The sequence below is a fragment of the Zalophus californianus genome, chromosome 13, assembly GCF_009762305.2.
Source record: "Zalophus californianus isolate mZalCal1 chromosome 13, mZalCal1.pri.v2, whole genome shotgun sequence".
Taxonomy (NCBI): domain Eukaryota; kingdom Metazoa; phylum Chordata; class Mammalia; order Carnivora; family Otariidae; genus Zalophus; species Zalophus californianus.
In genome coordinates, this window is record NC_045607.1 from 21132308 (window position 1) to 21153103 (window position 20796).

At 39.5% G+C, this 20796-nt stretch overlaps 1 protein-coding gene across 2 annotated transcripts in view; it reads right to left on the minus strand.

Moving 5' to 3' along the window:
- Window positions 1–1138: 1138 nt before the first annotated feature.
- The window catches only part of KIAA1958 (KIAA1958 ortholog), a 155823-nt gene continuing 136165 nt past the window's right edge, over window positions 1139–20796 (minus strand). For both annotated transcript variants that reach the window (XM_027615376.1, XM_027615377.1), the window contains one exon: window positions 1139–9715. In XM_027615376.1, coding sequence (XP_027471177.1) covers window positions 8909–9715 — 807 coding nt within the window. In that variant the 3' untranslated portion in view covers window positions 1139–8908. The remainder of the gene's footprint in view (window positions 9716–20796) is intronic.

Below are 20796 nucleotides of genomic sequence, written 5' to 3' on the forward strand. Positions count from 1 at the left end.
ATGAGGTCGCATTACTAGTAACAATTCAAATGTCACGGGTTCTTGCCAGTCCTGCTCCAACCCAGCATTCGGGCCTGAAAATCACCCTCAGGTGTTGTGCGGGGGTCTTACCTGGCTTTGCCAGCATCCTTACTCTCATCTCTCCTCGGGTCGTTCCTCTCAGCCAGAAGATTCTGTGATTCTATGAGATCCATGAGGAAGGTTGCAGAATCTCCAGGCACTTGCTGTTGTTGTTTTAAACTCTTCCTTATAGAAAATTTCAAGCATATACAAAAGAACAGAGGAGAGTATAACAAACCCTCATGTACCCCTTGACTTGCTTTAACAGTGATCTTATTCTAAGCCAATTTGCCTATCATCTACATTTCCAGCGACTCTACCCCTCTGGATTATGTTGAAGCAAATCCTTAAATCTTTTAGACTACATCTCAAAAAGGCAGCTCTTTAAAAAAAAAAAAATCGAATGCAGGAGTACTTAAGCCTGGGTTTATGTGTGTAAAATGCTGCATGTATATATTCCTGAGAAAATGGTCTATAGCTTCCATTAAATTTTCAAACTAGTCCAGAAGTCTAAAACTTAAGAAATCATTGCTCTAAGTGGGACAATGAGAAGAGAGGCAGTCTGCCTGAGGGTCAATAGTTCTCAATGAAACATCTCATCGTTTCAGCATTATCACCATCTTACCCATTTGGACAGATTTTTCAGAAACTTGTTTTTTTAGGAATGATTTAGAGCTGTAAATGTCTCTTTTAAAGGCTTTCAGGATTAAATATACTCTCCCAAAACCAAAAATAATAATTTAGAGAGCAGAAAAACATTAATTAGAGGCACATATATCATGGACAATATACAGTCACCTACAAGGGCTTTCCAAATGGGCTCCCAGACTCCCAGTGAAGAAATCCAAGTCGGAGAACCAGAGTGAGGGTCAGCCAGAACAATTTCACTCAGGGCATTAATTAGCTCAGGAGCATCTGGGCAAAGAACTGCTCAAAATGTCCTTACGCTGCAAACTACAAAGGAAAGTGTTACTTCCAGGAATGTGATACGAAAATAAAAAACATTCAGAAACCATACATACTGCTGATTAAGTTTCAATAACTAAGTTATTTTAATAAAACAGACGTAAAATAGACATTAATTTTTTTATTTTCAAAAATCTGATTAAACAGTCAAGCTGCACATACATAAACCAAACAACTTAAAAAACAAAACCGAACGCCAAACCTTGCAAATTGTTAACAGACTCTAATGGACTATCGGCTAGAGAGCTGAACTAGGCGAACAAGAAAGGACAGATGCCACATGGGCTTCCCCGCACGTGTGCTCCCACATGCAGACATCAGCGGGGTAAGAAAGAAAAAGCTGAAAATGGTACATTAAAATCGTTCAAGTTACTGACCGTTTCTTATATTATTCAGAATGATGTTTCCAGTGTTAAGAAATGATGGATATCCTCCTCTACACTAAAACAAAACAAAACAAAACAAAAAAACAAAACCAACCCAACATACCCAGAACAGTGAAAACATTAGGACACAGCTTTGTTGCCATCATTTGGAACATATAGCCACATAGAAAATATTTAAAATTTTAAAGAAAAGCATTGAATTTCTCATCTAAGTCCTTAGAGTGAACAGACTTTTGTCAGTCACAGCCAAGCAATAGGGGACCCTGGAAAAGCTTACACTTGGAACCTCTCCAGAAGAGACTCTCTCCATCTGGAAGAGGTTTGCTGAGCTTCAGAATGAAAAACGAAGCAAATGCAAAGCAACCTATTAGCCATTCTATTGCTAAATTTAAAGCAAACATGCTGGTTGTGTTGAAAATTTAATTTAGAGTTTAAATCGCAAGGAAACTTGGGGGCACTGATAAACCTTTAGACTGCCAGGAAGGAACTGAGCATTAAGGCCAATGATACTCAACATTCCTGGGTCTTTTCAAGTCCTTCCAGTGCAAGCAAATGAAAAACCAAACAAAAGAATCCAGCTTCAGTTCTAACGCTGACGTGAGACTCCAGAAGTAATTAGTTTGGTGGGGTGGGGGAGGTGGGGGGGTGGGGGTAGGGTGGTGGCGGTGGTCAGCTGCTTCTATTCCCTTAATATCTGCATTTAAAACTTTGAGTCCAGCTAGGGAAAGCTCGGTCACTGCCCCAGGCCAGCTTCCTGCTGCTGAAACGGAACTTTCCTTATATTCTAAAACAAGGTTTGTTTTCCCTGGTTCTTTTTTAAAACACAGATATAAATTCCATGATTTTCTAACTCGGCACCTGTTGTTAGTTCTGGATTTGAGGAGAGGGGATGAGCACGCGGGACAGCCTCGGCAAGCTCTCGTCCAGGCACTCAGACCCCTTGCCTTTTTTCACTTGGAAGCGAGGGAATCTCGCTCAGAATAGTATTTTAGGTGGGAGCAGAGGAAACTGAGGGCCATTTAAATTCTATTTGTAAGGAATGTATCTGAATTTTCTATTTATACGATCATGACAATGCATCACTTCAGTAATAAAAATGAAGGAACATGATGCTGTGATATGACGATTATTTTCAGGTACATTTTCTTGCGTTAGGGAAGCCCATTCAGGTGAGGACTTTGGGCACTTTTAGATATGTGGTTTCCAGCCATATTACCTATTTAAGAGCAGACATATCCTTCTTCTCGTGGGTAAATGATCTGATGTTTAATATCCCCAGAGTCCCTTGAAATTACATTAAGCAAAAATTGCTCTTTTTTAAACCAAACTTTGTAGGTTACAGTACAGTTTATTAGAGTAATTCATAGATGGTTTATTTCCTGAATACTTGTTATAACTAAAAATCCTTTTGTTTCTTAATGTGGATCAAATTCCAGAATTCCAGTGTTCCCCCTCCCCCCCAATTCCCTATTGTTTCCTGGCATTTGGTGCTATAGAGCAGAAGGTTGAAGCCAGAAAGCTCTGTGGTTTTCTGGTAGGCAACTTGTTACTTTCTGACAGGATTTTTCATTCTCTATCCTTAGTAGTTTAAATTTTTGCCAGGAGGTGCATGGGTATAGTCTCTTTTCCCTATTCTGGGGTGGGGGTGAGTGCTGGAATGCAGCAAATCCTTTCACCCTACATACACAGATTTTCATTCTGTTCAGGAAAGATTTCATTTTTATAGTCTGATGATATATTTTTTTCTCAATACAGTTTTTCCATCAGGAAAGCAAAACTCAGGAATGTTAGCTAATGTTCTGTCTTCCAAATCCATTATCTTTCCTCATTGTTTTCATCTCTTATTTCTTTTGAAAGAACACGAAGAAGAAAATCTCAAGTCTGTCCTTCACATTATTGATTTGAGTGTTTCTAAGCTCAGTCGTGTTCTTTTCAGCTTCCAGTGTGGATTGTAATCTGTGCTTTAAGCTTCCTTGCAATCCTTCTTTCTAATTTCTCGTCTTTTTCATTTTATTCTAGCGCCTTTTTCTCTAAACCAACTCCCAGTCTAACTATTGCTGCACAGAAGCAATTCTGTTCCTTCAGTTACAGCAAGAAGAATCCTACCATTTTCTTATTTCTCGCAGTAGACCACTTTCATTTTCAAATACTCTTGGAAGCTGTTTATTTCCTTGGTTCAGTCATTTTTTTTTATATACCCCTTTTTGTTTTTTTTCTCTATATGCCATCCTTAAACATGATCTTCTTCGCAGATCCAGTATCTGCCCTTGGTTGTGTTATTTGTCCACGTGAGTGTTTGTCAACTCTCTTTTGTGGGTATATGGCGCAGTGGATAAGGAGGGCATGACTGTCTGCCCTTTAGGGTAGATAATAAGTAATACAAGTTATTTATTGGATAAATACAGAAAGTTTTCAATAGGCAGAACATTCACAGAAAGCCATGAGGCTTTCCAGGAACTACTAAATCATACCAAGTGACCAATCAGTTAGTAAGAGTATATATGAGGTGTGCCACTGTATGACTTGAGAAATGAAGTATTTCCTCAACAGACAGAAATTGTGTTTAATTTTTTTAAAAGTTCTGTGACAAATGGACCCTCTGTAGCCCCAAAGAAGGCAGTTTTGTCTCACGGATTGAGCACCAGATTTGGAGTTAGAAGACCTGGGTTCAAACTTAAGTTCTCCCTCTTACAAGCTTGGTGAGACTTTGAGAAATTTACTTAATTTCTCTGAGCCTTGGGTTTCTCAATAAGTAACATGGTAACACTTAGGCCTACCTTGCAGAGCTGTTGTGAGATTAAATGAGAATATGAGGCAGCTGTGAGAAAGCACTTATCACAGTGTTAGTCAAATGTGAACTTTCTAGAAACTTTTTTGAACTGTAACAATAACGACAGTTAAATGCAAATTAATCAAATCAGTTATATTGACCATAAAATATTTAGGAGCTCATTCTCCTCTCATTGTGAGGGAGGGATCTATCCAATTGCTTTTAACAGTAATGGAAGCAATATGCATCCAATATAACCCAGTGATCTTTTTTTTTTGGTTTTAATAAATATTTCCTGAAATTAACTTCCATATCAGCTGCATTAGATTAATATAGCACTTTAATTGAGCACAGAAATCTGATTCTGGTCAACCAACTAAACATGGGAAACATCTCTGGACTTCTTGGACTGTGAAGAACTAGAAGTACATAAAATCATCATCATAATAAGCAAACTTTGCCAGAAGGATGGGCAGCCTCCCTCAAAGGAGTTTTGGGAAATCCTGTGATGTCAGAATTCATGGACACGGAATACATAGGAATTCCCAGAGAGAAGTTAATCACCCCACACGGCCTTCTCTTCTCTTCGGAAGGGAGTGTGTTGTGTCCTTAGGTCACTACCTCCCTCCACTCATGTTTCTGCTAAGGTGATTAATTCACCTGGAGAAAAAAACAACGAAGATTTTTAAGAACACTGACTAAACCATAGAAATGTTTTTCTTTTAATATAGAGCATTAAAAATTCAACCCCAAAGCAAAAACATTTAAAGATATGTGAATTTGAAACTTTTAATATATTCTTCTGCTCAGGACTGTTAACCGTTTCTAAATGTGCATGGGCCCTAACTTAGACAAAATTGGATCTCATGTAGAGAAAATGAAGTAACTTCGAGGTCTTTGTCATTTGCATTTATCGATGCCTAAATTGAAGAAAAGTATTTTTTTCAAAAGAAAGTGTTCCAATAGAGTGAGAAGCTCTTAAAATTTAGGAGATTCACTATATGACCTTGAAGAATTAGGAATGTTGTTTCCAAGTTTTGCTACTTCCTAACTATATGGGCTTCAGGAACTGTAATACTGTTCACTTTGGAGATGATCCATTCCAATGATCCCACTTTATCATTGACGGAAGTGAGACCAGAATTGCCAAGTGAGTAGGGAAGGAGCTCCCAGTCAAGTTCTCTTTCTACTATAGCAGGAGGCTTCAGCTTCCACATGAAGGTTATTTTGTCCAGATTCTCCCAATGACTGTCTATGAACATGCTGAGATACAGTGCTCGATCGTTTTAAGAAAGTCGAATTGAAATAAAAATCAAAGTAATAGAATTTCACATTTCTTCAAACACCATTTATCAATCAGGGCAAGATTAATACGGCACATAATCCAAGGAGAGCTGGAAAATGCCACACAACCAAGAAGACCATTTCTTTCACAACTTTGGTAAGGTTCTTCCATAATACTCCCCTTTGCAAACACACTAAACAATGCAAAAGCTTTTTCATAAAGCCTCTTAAGGCATCTCCATTCTTCACGTGTTTTTGCTTACAGCTGAGGCATCAGGGCTTGGCTGTGTTGGAGGTAGAATTTATGGGCATACATGTGACCAGATTATCAGGTTTGGTTTCCTCTTCAAGTTTAACAGTTTAAAGGAGGGAGAATCTCCACAATGGAAGAAATAAATGATGCGATGCAGATTAGTTGAATAATATTAATTATTACTATTACCAAAAGTTGTAGCTAAAATAGCTAATATATATTGCATGCTTACTATGCACCCAGTGCTGTGTTAAACCCTTTACATTTAATGGGATCACACCCTTCCAAGTTGACCCCCTATCACCTCTGCCGGGATACACTTTCAAGGGGAGACCTGCTAGATTCTGGAGAGGAGGTACCAAGCAAGCAGGGCTCATGTTAGAGCAGACTCAGAAGGGGTGCTGTGGGCAAGAGCTCGCCCAAAGTGCTCCACAGGTCCTCCCTAATACCTACAGCTCTACTGTTCCCAATGCCGAGCCAAAGGCACCTTGTGCTTTGGTGAGCTTGTGAGTTCCTGATATTCGTTCCCACTTCTGAGTAAAATAAATAAATAAATAAAGGTAAGTGGAGAAAATGTCCTTAATCTACCCCCACCCCTTCTGTTGGGATTCTCCTTTCTCCTGGCTTAGCCAAGAGCAGAAAATCAGGGAGTCCCCCAGTGGGCATGAGTGAGGGTGGCTCCCTTGAACTAGCTACTCCATCCCCGCTTCAGATCCTCTGAGGACGGACATGGCCATACAAAGAAGAGGTGCTTTGCCATGTTAGCAGGTTTACCAGGCATCACCACATATAAATTTCAAGTGTGTGTGACACACACAGACACCTAACACAAACATGGAAAAAAAGTACCTCGTTCAACGGGTGGTGCCAAGTAGCACCTGCTAAATGCATTTTCTTTCTCCCTCCCACTCCCCAAGGGAGGCATGAAATGCATGGCATTTAGGATGCTGAGATACAATTCTTTCATTCCATCAGATATCACTGAAGATTCCACCTCCTGATTTTTTATTATAATCATTCACTTCAGAACTCTGGGGATTTACAGCACATCAAACAGTGATAAGCAACCAATGTGCGGCAGAGGTGGTTACTCAGCTGATGAAAAGCCCCTGTCAACAGAAGGATGACAACCTCTGGGTCGGTTATTGCTACTTATGGAAATGTTGAAATCTGAAAAGATCCCAGTGATTCCTAATAGTGATTTCCTCTTGAATCCATTTAAAATAAAAACGGAGGTTTTATTTAATTAGTCTGCAGGCTCTGTCCGCCCCATTGTTCACATGGGTTATATTTCTGTTTAAGTACAGAACTGACAGGAAAAATCACCATCTGCTTTCCACAAACAAAATATCCTTTGGGTGTTTAGCAAACTAAAGAAAACTACACCTAATGTTTTGTGTCTCTTTTTTAAGCAAAACCCTAAAACCACTACAGGAAATCACAACAGAATAGTATGCAATATCAGGTCATAACACTGATTATTAAATATTACCTGTTATTTATACACACATGGAGACATACCAAAATTAACCCATACTCAGGAAAGATCAACTAGTAAACAAAATTATAAATGTGCAGTTTAACTAAAAAGGGAACAACATTAAACCTTAAGGCAGCATTGGCTGAGTCTTTTCTGGTAAAGGATGTATTACATATTTCAACGACTGGTGAATGATTTTTAAGAACAATTAATTAAAATAAATACTACAATAATGTTTTGAAAAAGAACTAGGACTGATTCTAGGACTCTTGCAACATAAATTTATACTGGAATTTTAATTTTGGATTAGAAAGCACACACAGGAACATAATCTTGTAGCAGTCTTTCCTCAAATACAACATAAAGATTCCTGTAAATTATTGTTATTATAGATTAGCACTCTTTGGGCTCCTTTTTCACTTGTCATTCAGAGTGGTTATCAGAAAATTCTGCTCATGTTTCCATAATATGTGGTCAGGCTGCAGTTTACCTGAGTGCATCAATAGCCTATCATCATGCTCTGATTTTTACACGCATGTCCTTAATGCTGAGTCTGCTTACCTAGCAGGCTGCCTCCATCATCATGTCCCACACACTAGGGCCAACCTAAAATGATGACATCTATCGTGGCTGAAAAAATCATACTTTGATGAACATATTCCAAAGTACTTTCATAAACACGTTTGGGGATTTGTTTTCTTTGCAGCTTGCTTTGTTGGATTTTCCTGGTGAAGCCTGAAAAGTACCTTTAGTTATTTTACAGATCTGGTGCTAGATGCTGACGGGACAACTGTATGACACGAAGGACAGATTTTAAAAATTCCAAAAAAGGCTCAAATGGAAATAGCTTTCATATGGTGCTGAGAAAGAACACGTAGGCACTTCTGCTTCAGGAGGTTTTCATATTTTGATTACAGATCGCTTTTTCCAAGCCACTACTACTGGAAATTCCCTCATGGTACAAACCACCCAGTTCACTGGAAACCTTGCTCTCCCAAACATTGTCTGGTGCATTCATCTTTTTTTCATAAAACTAAAATTGCCCCGTTGACGCAGGGATCAAGTCGCTGCCCATGCTGAGAGCAGTGGGGGCGGCCCCCACCTCCCCATCAGCACTACTGAGTGCAGGCAGCTCCACCAGCTTCTATCAGGCAAAGCTGCTTGCTCTGCAGAACCAAACTATCCATCAACAAAACAGAGAGAGGAGGGTCGAGTGCAATTTTTCTCCTGGAAATAGTTAATGTGTCTGCCTCTCTCCTTCCAGTTCCTCATTGTGAGTGTAATTCAACAAAGCATATAGAGTCTTCATAACATTCTAAAGCTACTAGGCTACTGGGAGTTTATTATTATTTTTTTTAATGACTACTTAAACAGTCTCCTTTTTTCTTCTTTTTTCTTTCTTTCTTTTTTTTTTTTAAGAAAATCTGTGCTAAAAAGGCACTAGATAAAATGAACTTCCTCACTCTTGTTTATGGAACAATTATACATGGTGTTAGATTCTATAATTTAACAAAGGTGACACACATTTGGATAAAATATCCTAATTATTCAGATTCCTCTACTTTCAGGTAAAAAAACACACCCAAAGTCAAAGAAATAGCAGGTCCCCCTGACCAAGACCAGCCCGACCTTGAAGTCACTGTCATTCCCTGCCACCCCAGAGCTCTGGCCGTGGTTGCCTAAGGGAGCTCTTGCTTGTCAGGGAAGACTCACTGACAGCAACTGTGGGAGCCAAGCCTCCTGGAGACCTGAGTAAACGAGACAAAGGTGAAGTTCTCACAATTTTCCAGCTTGACCTTCTTGGCTAAGTTTGGAACAATCCCCCGAAGAGACCGCAGGCCCATCCTCTGCTCCTCATACCACACGCTGCCCATGTCTGTGGCCTCCTTCCGGGCCGTGAGGTAGAAAGGGGACTTGGCCTCCATTTGGGTGGGTGGCCGGTGGGTGTACATGTACTTGTAGAGGAGGCAGTAAGGGCACTGTCTGTGTCCCCTAGAATGCTCATGGTAGATTTTCCCGTGGCATACTCTTGTGGCACCACTGCGGCTCTCCCGCTTGACGCTGTCTGTCCGGGCAAAATAGGGCTGGTTTTGTGGGTCTTTGAGCAGCTCAATGTCACCATACATCAGATCTGCATGCTCCTGCAGGGTCCGCATATTCAGGTACTGGCTGTTGTACTTGACCACGGTGGACAGGAGAGTGACAGGACTGTCATCACCTAAACACCCTGCCTGCCACATCTCCTCCTCGTCGGAAAGAGAGAAGTAGACAATATTGCGAGCACGGGCCCCTGACATCCCTGCCTTACTCAGCACCCACAGCTTCTCCTTGAGTTTCTTGGTGGAAGAACTGAAGGTGCTGCTGGTGATGGAAAAGCCCACGCCTGCATTCTTCAGGATGCGGTCCAGGCCTCGGCGAATGGCGTGCAGCGAGGTGGCCAGGAAGTCGGAACCGTCACTCTTCTTAACGGTGACATAAAAATTCTCGAGCAGCTCGTTCAACTTCGCTGCAGGGATCTCAAATGAGACAAACACTGAGGTTACACATCTGAGGACACCCAAAGAGCCAGACCCCTTCCTCCTCCTCATCCTCCCAGCCTGATACAGGGAAAGAATTTCAAATGGAAGATCTCAGTTCCATACCTGGAACCACAGTGGTTCAAGCAGCAAAATGAGGACATGATAATCAAGACGTTCTCGAAGGATTATTGTAATGCTTAAATAAAGTAGGGGATATGAAATGGTTTGTAAATAGTGGAGAACACACATACATGTACGCACACATATACATGTATACACTAATTATGATTATTGGCCTTTGTAACTTTCACTATTCTATTCCTCTCTGGAAAGCCTTTCTTCTCTTTTCTAGCAAATCATTTCCTTCTCTCTCCTTCAGTAAAATCCAACCATTCTCTCTAAAGAATTTGTGAATGAAATTTACAAACTCTGAATCCTCCCAGCATTAATTTCCTCAAAATCTGCACATACTATGGAGTCCTGCGGGCACTAAACACGGCACCGTTAGGGAAAGACAATGGGTATGTCTGGGTTGCAGAGCAAGTTCATGACCTTAATTCTTCACTTGAATGTATCTGAATAGGCCCTGAAATATCACTGGTTTAATGAACCATAGGGTTGCAATATCTTTTTCAAAAAATATGAAAAGCTTAATGACTGCACTGACAGAGAGAGCTCCTCACTTGGATATGGTGGGAAAAGAAAGCCTCGGCACTGAGAGAGCTTTCTTTTCTTTAACTTTTAAAAAATATATATTTATTTTATTTGAGAGAGAGTAGTTGTGCTCACACAGGGGCGGGGGGTGGGGACAGAGGGAGAAGCAGATTCTCCACTGAGCAGGGAGCCCAATTCGGGCTCCATCCCAGGACCCTGAGATCATGACCTGAACCAAAGGCAGATGCTTAACTGACTGAGCCACCCAGGCTTTATTTTCAAGAGGGAGCTAGAAAGAGAAAACCAGACTTTGCTCATAGTCCTTTCAGGCCAAGTACACATTCTAGGACAAAAGAAAGTCTCAACAGAAAACTTTTTAAAAGTACAAACTGGACAGGTAACATTCATTCTTCTAACTGCCCTTGGGTCAAACAGAAAATAAAAACTGACTTAGAGATTAAAAACAAACCAAACTGAAAACATTCCATATCAAAATGCATGAGATATGCTAAATACACTCTCATTAACATCAGTCTTGAATGACTTTTTTAGAAAGTTGTATGGAAAATAAGCAAACTGATTATTCAGCTCAAAAAGCTAGAGAAAGTAAACCAAATTAAAAAATAATAAAGTGAATCAATAAAAATAAAACATAATAAACTAGAAGAGATATAAATTTGAATTTAAAAATGAAAATATGTAATCTTTGAAAAGACCTATAAAGTTGACAAACTTCCAGAAGGGCTGACCAAAGAGAGAGAGAGAAAGAAGAGGAAAGGAAATATACATTTATTTTATTTTTTAAAGATTTTATTTATTTATTTGAGAGAGAGAGAATGAGACACAGAGAGCACGAGAGGGAAGAGGGTCAGAGGGAGAAGCAGACTCCCTGCCGAGCAGGGAGCCCGATGTGGGACTCAATCCCGGGACTCCAGGATCAGACCTGAGCTGAAAGCAGTTGCTTAACCAACTGAGCCACCCAGGTGCCCGGAAATATACATTTAAACAATATCAGGAATGAGACAGTAACTCTAGAAAATGAATCAAAAATATGAAAGAACATTATATACTTTATACATATTAATTTGAAAATCTAGGTGACCTGAACAATTTTCAGTTACCAAAGCTGGTTCAATAAGAAGTAAAAGAGGGCGCCTGGGTGGCTCAGTTGGTTAAGCATCTGCCTTTGGCTCAGGTCATGATCCCAGGGTCCTGCGATCGAGCCCCGCTTTGGGCTCCTCAGAGCTCAGCTGGCGGAGGGGGGGGTCTGCTTCTCCCTCTGCCCCTCCCCCTGCTCGTGCTTGTGCTCTCTGTCTCTCAAAAATAAATAAATAAAATCTTAAAAAAAAAAGAAGTAAAAGATCTGAAGTGCCCTAAAATAGAGTGAAATTATTGTCAGAGATGTATATCACTCCTAAGGAGATGGCTTTATGGAGTCTATTTAGCTTTTGTATTTATTTATTTTTTTTTATTCATGAGAGACAGAGACAGAGAGAGGCAGAGGGAGAAGCAGGCTCCCAAGGAGCAGGGAGCCCGATGCGGAACTCGATCCCAGGACCCTGGGATCATGACCTGAGCAGAAGGCAGACGCTTAACCATCTGAGCCGCCCAGGCGCCCCTAGCTTTTGTATTTAAACAGTTTTGGAGCATAGGAAAGAGAAAGGGTCTTCATTTTTCTCCAATTCAAATCTAACAGATATACCAAAAAAAAGTATATGAATATAAACATAAACAGGCAGTTTTCGTTTTGCACAGTGCTATGTTAAGTAAGAGCGGTGCATGTCATAACCTTGGAAAATGAGGACAAGCCTCTGATACACAACTCTGAAATCCAGAGTAGCAATTAACACGGTACCACAAAAAACACGGACTGCCTATATTATCAAATCAAATTCAGAGCTACAGGAAACCAGTACTACATCAAGACAAGTAGGGATTGTTGCAGAGTGTAAGGATGATTCAATCTTAATAAATATGTTAATATAACTGACTTACTTATAGAGAAAGTAATACGAACTTGCTAATTACTGAAAAATTACTTGGAAGTTTGATATCTATTTCAAATTTTTTAAAATTCAAATTAAATTTAGATTGGAAGAAAAAATCCTCTTACTACGGTGAAGAGTATTTTACAGACAAGAACGATAAAAATTACACCTAAGATGGAGACATTAGAATTTTTTTTTATAAAGTCAGGAACAGGATGAACTTGCCGAGTATCTGATACTATATATAAAACACTATTTTGGAGGTTCTAGCAAACCAGGCAAAACAAGAAAAAAAAATTACACACATACACACATACGTGCATATGTATATGCGTATATACTAAAGGAAAAAGATAAAATATAATTGTTTTCTGATAATCTGATTGTTGGTCTAGGAAATTCCAAGAGATTCAACTGAAAAGCCATCAGTAGGGTAGCTACATACAAAATATGAAAAGCAACAGCTTTCTTATATACCAGTAAAAACCAGTCAAAATAACCATGACCCTCAAACTCAACTGGTTTCAGATTTTTATGTTGTCACTTCCAACTCCCTACTTGCAGGTGTTAACCTCTCTTTGTATTAGTTGGGATTCATTTGGTCCGAGAGCTAAGCCACATTTGAAGAAGCCTAGGCAAAGAGGGATGTCAGATTTAGTGGACTCCAAGACCATCAGGACTCTGCCTCTCATCTCTGCCTCTCTGTGCAGAGTGGCTTTCTTTATATAGCTTAAAACATAACTCCCTAGCACTCCCTAAGATCTGCATCTTACAGCCTCAGTCAGCTACTGGCAATGTTCAATTCTCATCTACAGTATCTATAGTAGAAAAAAAATCTAAAGAAAGGATTCTGGTTAGTTCATTCCTGATCTAAACAATTGATCAAAAGGTAGGCACTGTACTAACATGATGGCTTCTTCAGTAACCATGGGGATTGTAGGAGAGGAAGGGTTCCTTAATAAGGGATGTTAAGCAGAAAACCTTATTACCGTGGTACTTAAAAACAAAACAAAACACAACAACAACAAAAAAACCAACCTCTGAGGGGCATCTGGATGGCTCAGTCAGTTAAGTGGCCGACTCTTGATTTCAGCTCAGGTCATGATCTCAGGGTCCTGGGATTGAGCCCCACGTCTGGCTCCTCACTCAGCAGGGAGTCTGCTTGAGGATTCTCTCTCCCTCCCTCTCCCTCTGCTCCCCCCCACTCTCTCTCTCTCCTTAAAATAATAAATAAATCTTTAAAACAACAACAACCTCTGATAGCTTCCTGTTGCCCTTAGGATCAATTTCAAACTGTTCACCTTGTAAGCAAGACTTTACAGTTTGCTTTCACCCTCCGGTATATTGTTTGCAAAGACAGCCACAACATCTCCTCCCCTCCCTGTTCCCACACACCTCTGCAAAGTGATTTTGCTACTCCTCCCATCAAAAGATGGGATCTATTTTCCCACCCTTGGAATCTGGGCTGGCCATGACTTATCTTCACCAAAGAAGGTGGCAGAAGTAACAATGTGTGAATTCCAAACTAAGGCTTCAGAGATGCTGCTTTTATCTGCTTTGGTCTTATAGGTTCTCCCAGGTGAGAACAACCCATAGAATCAAGAGCAAATAAAATGAATGTTGCTTTCAGCCCCTAAGCGTTTGGGCAGTTTGCTCTGCAGCAATAGTTAACTGGTACACACATACTCTTTCCGTAGCCTAATCTGCTGTTCTCTTTGTACTTTATTTTCCAGCCTCATTGAACTCTGTGCCATTCACAGGAACCACCAGATCCTCTTAGGCTTCTAAGACTTTATGCATGCTATGACCAGAATGCTTTTTTCTCTAAACCTTCTCTATTTGCAAAATCTCTGTTCATTATTTCAGCTCTAGCTCAAATTCTGCTGTCTACAATAAAGGCTTTTCCGGCTTCCCTAAGCAAACTTCCTCTCTCACCTAGGATCCCACAACACCTAATTTAAATTTTTATTATGGCCCTCTTCATATTGCACAGCCTCTTTTATATATGTCTGTCTCTCAACATGGACTGAGAGCTCCCTGAAGGCAAAAACTACGTCTTCTACGTGACCAGGTGGGTCTTCACACCTAGCAGAAGGCCTGCAGGACATCAGTGATCCACAATGAACTGATACATGTGGGTTAAGTCAACGAATTAACCTTGCAGTCAGGAGAACCGAGCTGACGTAAGATGCAGAATATTTTTCTTGATTTACATAGAATACCACAGGTTTCAAAGTAAAACCACAGCAACAGCAATTCCGGGAGAAATGTCAAGTCACAAAATTTATGTTGTTTGCACACAAGAAACCATTCGTTCTGGCCCACTTTGGCTGCCTTCTTAGTTTTCACTGAGTTTTCGTTGGTGGTTATTTGCCCAGGTTACCAAGGTCTTCAATTTGTTGATTTGTTATAAAGATATTGTGAGAAACTATTTTTCTTCATTAACAACTCTGTATGGATTTACCATGTCAAAATTCACCATGGATTATAAACTTGGCTTCCCTGAGGTAAAAATGACCAAAAATAAGTAAGAGCTTGGTCATAGGGTAGGATGACTCCCAAAAGAACAGAATAAGAAATAGCTGACTTGTGCGGCAAATTTAAAGTTTCAGGACTACACAGTAATCCCTCACACTTGAAAGAGTTCAAAGACAAGTAAAACCAAGAATTACTTTTGGGGAATGCCTCAAACCCCTTTGTGGATAATCTTATAGAGGGGGATGAAGAAAGTGGAGAAATGCTTATGAACTGCAAGTACTCTTCTAAAAGAATGAAATGAATGAGTCTTGAAGTCACCTTTGCTGACAACAAAAATGACTTCATTTTTAGCAGTTAATCAGATTTTACTTTATTTAGAAAGATAGGTGTGGAACTTCAGGATGCTCTGTTTTCCAGCAGTGTGTCTAAGTCAGCGAGGCAGCAAACCCGAGGGAGATGGGTCAGTGAGGATCAGACCACACTTATGAAAATAATCTCGAGGAAAAATACTATGTAGAACTCACACAGTAGATAACAGAGTGGGGCTGCCAGTGTGCACCCTGCTTATTTAGATGATATTTTGAAGTCTGATTTGACTCTTTCCTTTCTCCCTTGAACAAACAACTAAATTTGAGGCTCACCAGCTACCAAACCAGATCAGGAGCTGTTACTCACCTTGTCTGTTGCCAGCTATATCTATCTTTATTTTGTTTAAAGTCAGCTCCATGCCTGGCATGGGACTTGAACTCACGAGATCAAGAGTCACATGCTCTACCAACTGAGAGAGCCAGGTGCCCCTTTATCTATCTTTAAAGACACAACTAGATTAAAAATATCCTGCATCTAGACCAAGAAAATGAGATTGAAGAATATGGGCTTTGATATCACAATTCTTACTTTTTACTAAATATTGGCTAATTCTCTAAGATACTGACCTCTTTCTTAAGGATTTATTATTAAAAATGTTTAATTTGAGCCGCCCAGGTGAATAGATTACAAAAGACTGAAATCTATCTTCTTTCTTATCTATGATTCCTCTAGCTAACACAGGGGAAACTAAGAAATCCTAGTGCAGTGATAAGGCACACTCTATGGGACAGATGGGACATTTTATCCACCTGGGATGCAGAACTCATTTAAACCTTGGAGAGTGTGGAGAAATTAGGTTCTTTTCAGGGATTCCTGCATGGGAACGTAAAGGTTCTCGGTAACAGACAACTACAAAGTCTGAGAGACAAGACTCTTGGGCCTAGAAAAGATTAAGGTTAGTGGGGATGAAGAAATGCTGATAGGGGTCTGTGAGAACAGGTGAATTTTAAAATTATTATTAATAAAGGTGAAATAGTTACACTTTTACTGATTTATTTGTTTTTTTTTAATTGTGGTAAAATATATACAACATTTACCATCTCAATCATCCGTAAGTATACAATTCAGTGGCTTTAAGTACATTTATAACATTGTACAATTCCCACCACTATTCATTTCCAGAACTTTCTCATCATCCCAAACAGAAACTGTACTCATTCAACAATAGCTCCACATTTCCTTCTCCTCCAAGCCCCTGGTAACCTCTCTCATACCTTCTGTCATTATGACCCTGCCTATTCTAGATATCTTACATAAATGGAATGATACATATTTGTTCTTTTATTTCTGACTTATTTCGCTTAATATAATGTTTTCTAGGTTCATTCATATAAACTTCTATCAGTACTTCATTTCTCTTCATTGCCAGATAATATTCCATTGTATGGATACGCGACATTTTATCTATTCTTCTGCTCATGGGCATTTGGGTTGTTTTGTCTATTGTGAATAAAGCTACAACATATATTTATGTATGACTTTTTGTACAGATACATGTTTTTAGTTTTCTGAGTATATGCATGGAGTGGAATTGCTGGGTGCAAGAGTAACTCTATGTTTAACTCGAGGGGAAATGCCAGACTGTTTCCAAAGCAGCTCCATCAGAAGTGTACAAGTTGCAGTTTCTCTACATTCTCATCAACACTTGTTATTACCTTTTTTTTTAAATTATTACTATTGTAGTCTTCCTGTTGGATATGAAGTGGAATCTCATGTAGTTTTGATTTGCATTCCCCTGAGGTCTAATGAAGTTGAGTGTCTTTTCATGTGCTCATTGGCCATTTGTTTATCTTCTTTATAATAACTGTTTAATATCTTGTCTGCTAATTCTAAAATCTTTGTTAGATCTGGGCTTTTTTTTTTTTTAAGATATAATTTATTTATTTATTTGACAGAGAGACAGAGAGCACAGGTAGGCAGAGGGGCAGGCAGAGGGAAAGGGAGAAGCAGGCTTTCTGCTGAGAAGGGAGCCCGATGCGGGGCTCGATCCCGGGATCCTGGGATTATGACCTGAGCCGAAGGCAGTCGCTTAACTGACTGAGTCACCCAGGCGCCCCTGGGGTGGTTTTGATTGATTCATTCTTCACTTGATCTTAGTCAAAAGGCCGAGAAGCGACTGACTGATTCATTCTTTAAGGGATATATTCTTGCTTCTTTATATGTCTGATAATTTTTGTTTAGTTGCCATTGTGAATTTTTTTTCTTTGGTTCTGGATATTTTTATGTTCCTATAAATATTGTTATGCTTTGTTCTGGGACACAGTTAAGTTACTTGAAAATCATTCAATCCTTCTGGGTCTTGCCTTTTTTTTTTTACTTAGAAGAATTGAGATGTAATTGGCATATAACACTACATTAGTTTCAGATGTACAACACAATGATACAATATTTGTATGTACTGCAAAATGATTATCATAGTCTAGCTAACATCCATCATCAGATATAGTTAAATTCTTTTTCTTGTGATGAGAACTTTTAAGATCTACTCTCTTAGCAACTTCAAATATATAATGCAGTATTATTAACTATGGTCATCAAGCTGTACATCAAATTGCCAGGACCTATTTATTTTATAACTGGAACTTTGAATTTTTTGACCACCTTCCCCCATTTTACTTTCCTTCCCCCTCCCACCCTACACCTCTAGCAACCACTTATCTTTTCTCTTTTTCTTTATTATTTTTTTTATCTTTTTTTTTATCTTTTCTCTTTTTCTATGAATTCAGTTTAGTTTTTTGTTGTTGATTTTGTTTTGTTTTTATATTCCACATATAAGTTAGGTCATATGGTATTTGTCTATCTCTGACTTATTTCCCTTAGCATAATGCCCTCAAGGTCCATGCATGTTGTTGCAAATAGCAAGATTTCCTTCTTTTTTTATGGCTGAGTAATTTTCCATTGTGTATATATGAACCACATTTTCTTTATCCATTCATCCATCAGGGGCACCTGGGTGGCTCAGACGGTTAAGCATCTGCCTTCAGCTCAGGTCATGACCCCAGCGTCCTGGGATTGAACTCCGTATCGGGCTCCCTGCTCAGCTGGAAGCCTGCTTCTCCCTCTCCTACTCCCCCTGCTTGTGTTCCCTCTCTCTCTATCTCTATGTCAAATAAATAAAATTAAAAAGAAAATCTTTATCCATTCATCCATCAGTAGACACTTAGGTTGCTTCCATGTCTTGGCTACTGTAAATAAGGGTGCAATGAACATGGGGGTGCATAAATCTTTTCAAGTTAGTGTTTCCATTTCCTTCACATAAATATCCAGAAGTGGAATTGCTGGATCATTTGGTAGTTCTAATTTTAACTTTCTGAGGAACCTCTATTCTGTTTCCCACAGTGGCTGCACTAATTTACATTCCCACCAACAGTGCACCAGGTTCCCTTTTCTCCACATTCCTTACTAACACCTGTTATTGCTTGTCTTTTTGACACTAACCATTCTGACAGGTGGGAGGTGGCATCTCATTGTAGTTTTGATTTGCATCTCCCTGATGATTAGTGATGTTAGCACCTTCTCATGCACCTAGGTCTAGCATTTAAATTTTGGTGGGTGGGATTAGAGCAGAGCTTAGTCTAGAGCTAACTATTCTCCACATCTGATGCAAGACCTTTCTCAGTACTCTCATTTGTTACCTTTCTCTAAGGGATCAAGTCCTATGCTGTCTGTTCTATCTGAAAACAGTTGTTGCACATATTGTGCTCAGTTTTCCAGCTGTTACAGCAGAAGGGTAATTTTGGACCTTTTTCTCCCTATGGCCACAAGTGGAAATTCTTTATTTTCAAATCTGCTGGATTATTTTGGTTACTATGTTGTTGCTTGCTCAATGTATAATTCTTTTCATTTCTATAAATATTTCACACATATTAGTCTATAATATACTATCTAAAGTCCTTGGTGTCTAAATCTATTGTTTGTTCTCTCTGTGCAAACTCATTCATGGCGATCTATTTCCTTGAGTGGCTGGTGGTTTCTGTTGTTGTTTTTTTTTAATGAGCACATATTTAGTTGATTTTAATCTGCAAAAAAACCCAATCCCCTATATTTTGGGTGTTTCTCTTCAAAGAGCCTGATGTGGGGCTCGATCTCGGGACTCTGAGTTGCTTAACCAACTGAGCCACCCAGGTGCCCCTCAGCATCCTCTCCTAAATCAAGGGTTCTTCCGTGCATCTGTCTCTTCCCTTTCTTAATAATGTTATCAATATATGCCCTCAGGGAGAACCTCGCCCTTCATATGTGCTACTGCTCACTGCTCCAGGTCCAGTTGTCTTGTGTGTGTGCGCAAGCATACACGCACTGTGGATGTTTTCCTTCCTTTTTGCAGATAGAACAGAAAGGCCCCTCACAGTATCTAGAGCACCATGCTGTCAGAAGTAGAAACCTGGATTTCTTATTTCATCTATTGTTGGTGCCCTAAACACATAACCCAAACTTGGAGATGTCACCTGCCTTGGGCTTCCGTTATGACCTCTATGTGCAAGACTTTTAATTCTATGCTTCCAGCTTTAGCATTTCTCCCATGTTCGCTTGCTTATTTATATTTTTATTTTTTTTAAGTAAGCTCTAGGCCCAACGTGGGGCTTGAACTCATGACCCCAAGATCAAGAGTTGCATACTCTACCGACTGAGCCAGCCATGTGCCCCTTTTTCTCCCATGTTTTGAATCCCACATTCCCAACTGTTTATTGGACATGTCCATCTGGACATGTGTCTGCTTTAGACTCAGTGTATCCAAATCAAAATATGCCTTTTTATTCTGTCTCTACATGTCCAAAAATATTTCCTTCCATTCACCAACCTTGAACATTTCAAATTGGAAGAGATTTTAAGAGCTTGTTTTGCAACTGGAGAAACTGATGGCCAAGGATACTAAATAAATTTTTGCTCATCATTTCCAATTAATTTTTCCAAATATCTTTCACTATATTCCTCCCTGTTAAAGACACTTCAGTGGTTTCCCTTTTGCTTAACCCTTTAGATCTTATAGTCAGAGCATTCTCCCTATTTTGACAGTCCCTTCCCTGCTGCCACACTGCAATAATCCTTCAGATAAAGTCTCTCCTTACAAACAAAAATAAAACAAAACTTCAACGGCTTCCCAATATTCACAAGATTTTAGTTTGGCGTTTAAGGGTTTATCAAAATCCGGTTTTATAGTCCACTATTCCCTATCTGAAATCTTTGCTGCAGGCAAGTGAGTCTATCCCTCCAAATCTTATTCTTCCTCATGTCACTCAGCCTAGAAGACTCTCGTCTTCAGCGAATTCTACTGAAATTCTAACTCTCCTCCAAAATACCGCTTAAATATCAATTCCTTCACTAGTTTCACCAATCTGAAATTAATTTATCCATCTGAATTTTTTGGCATTTCTGATCTGTACATCCATAAGACACTTATTAAATTCTGCTTTGTACTATGTATATTTTTCTTTTGATTTCATGTTCTTTCAAAGTTTTCACAAGCAAAAAGCAACTGTTCTGTGTTCCCCACAATGCTTAACACAATACCCAGCACTTTGAAGCTGTGAAAGTGGCTAAGAGAAGAAGTAAGCTTGAGTTTCTTGGGGTGCCTGGGTGGCTCAGTTGTTT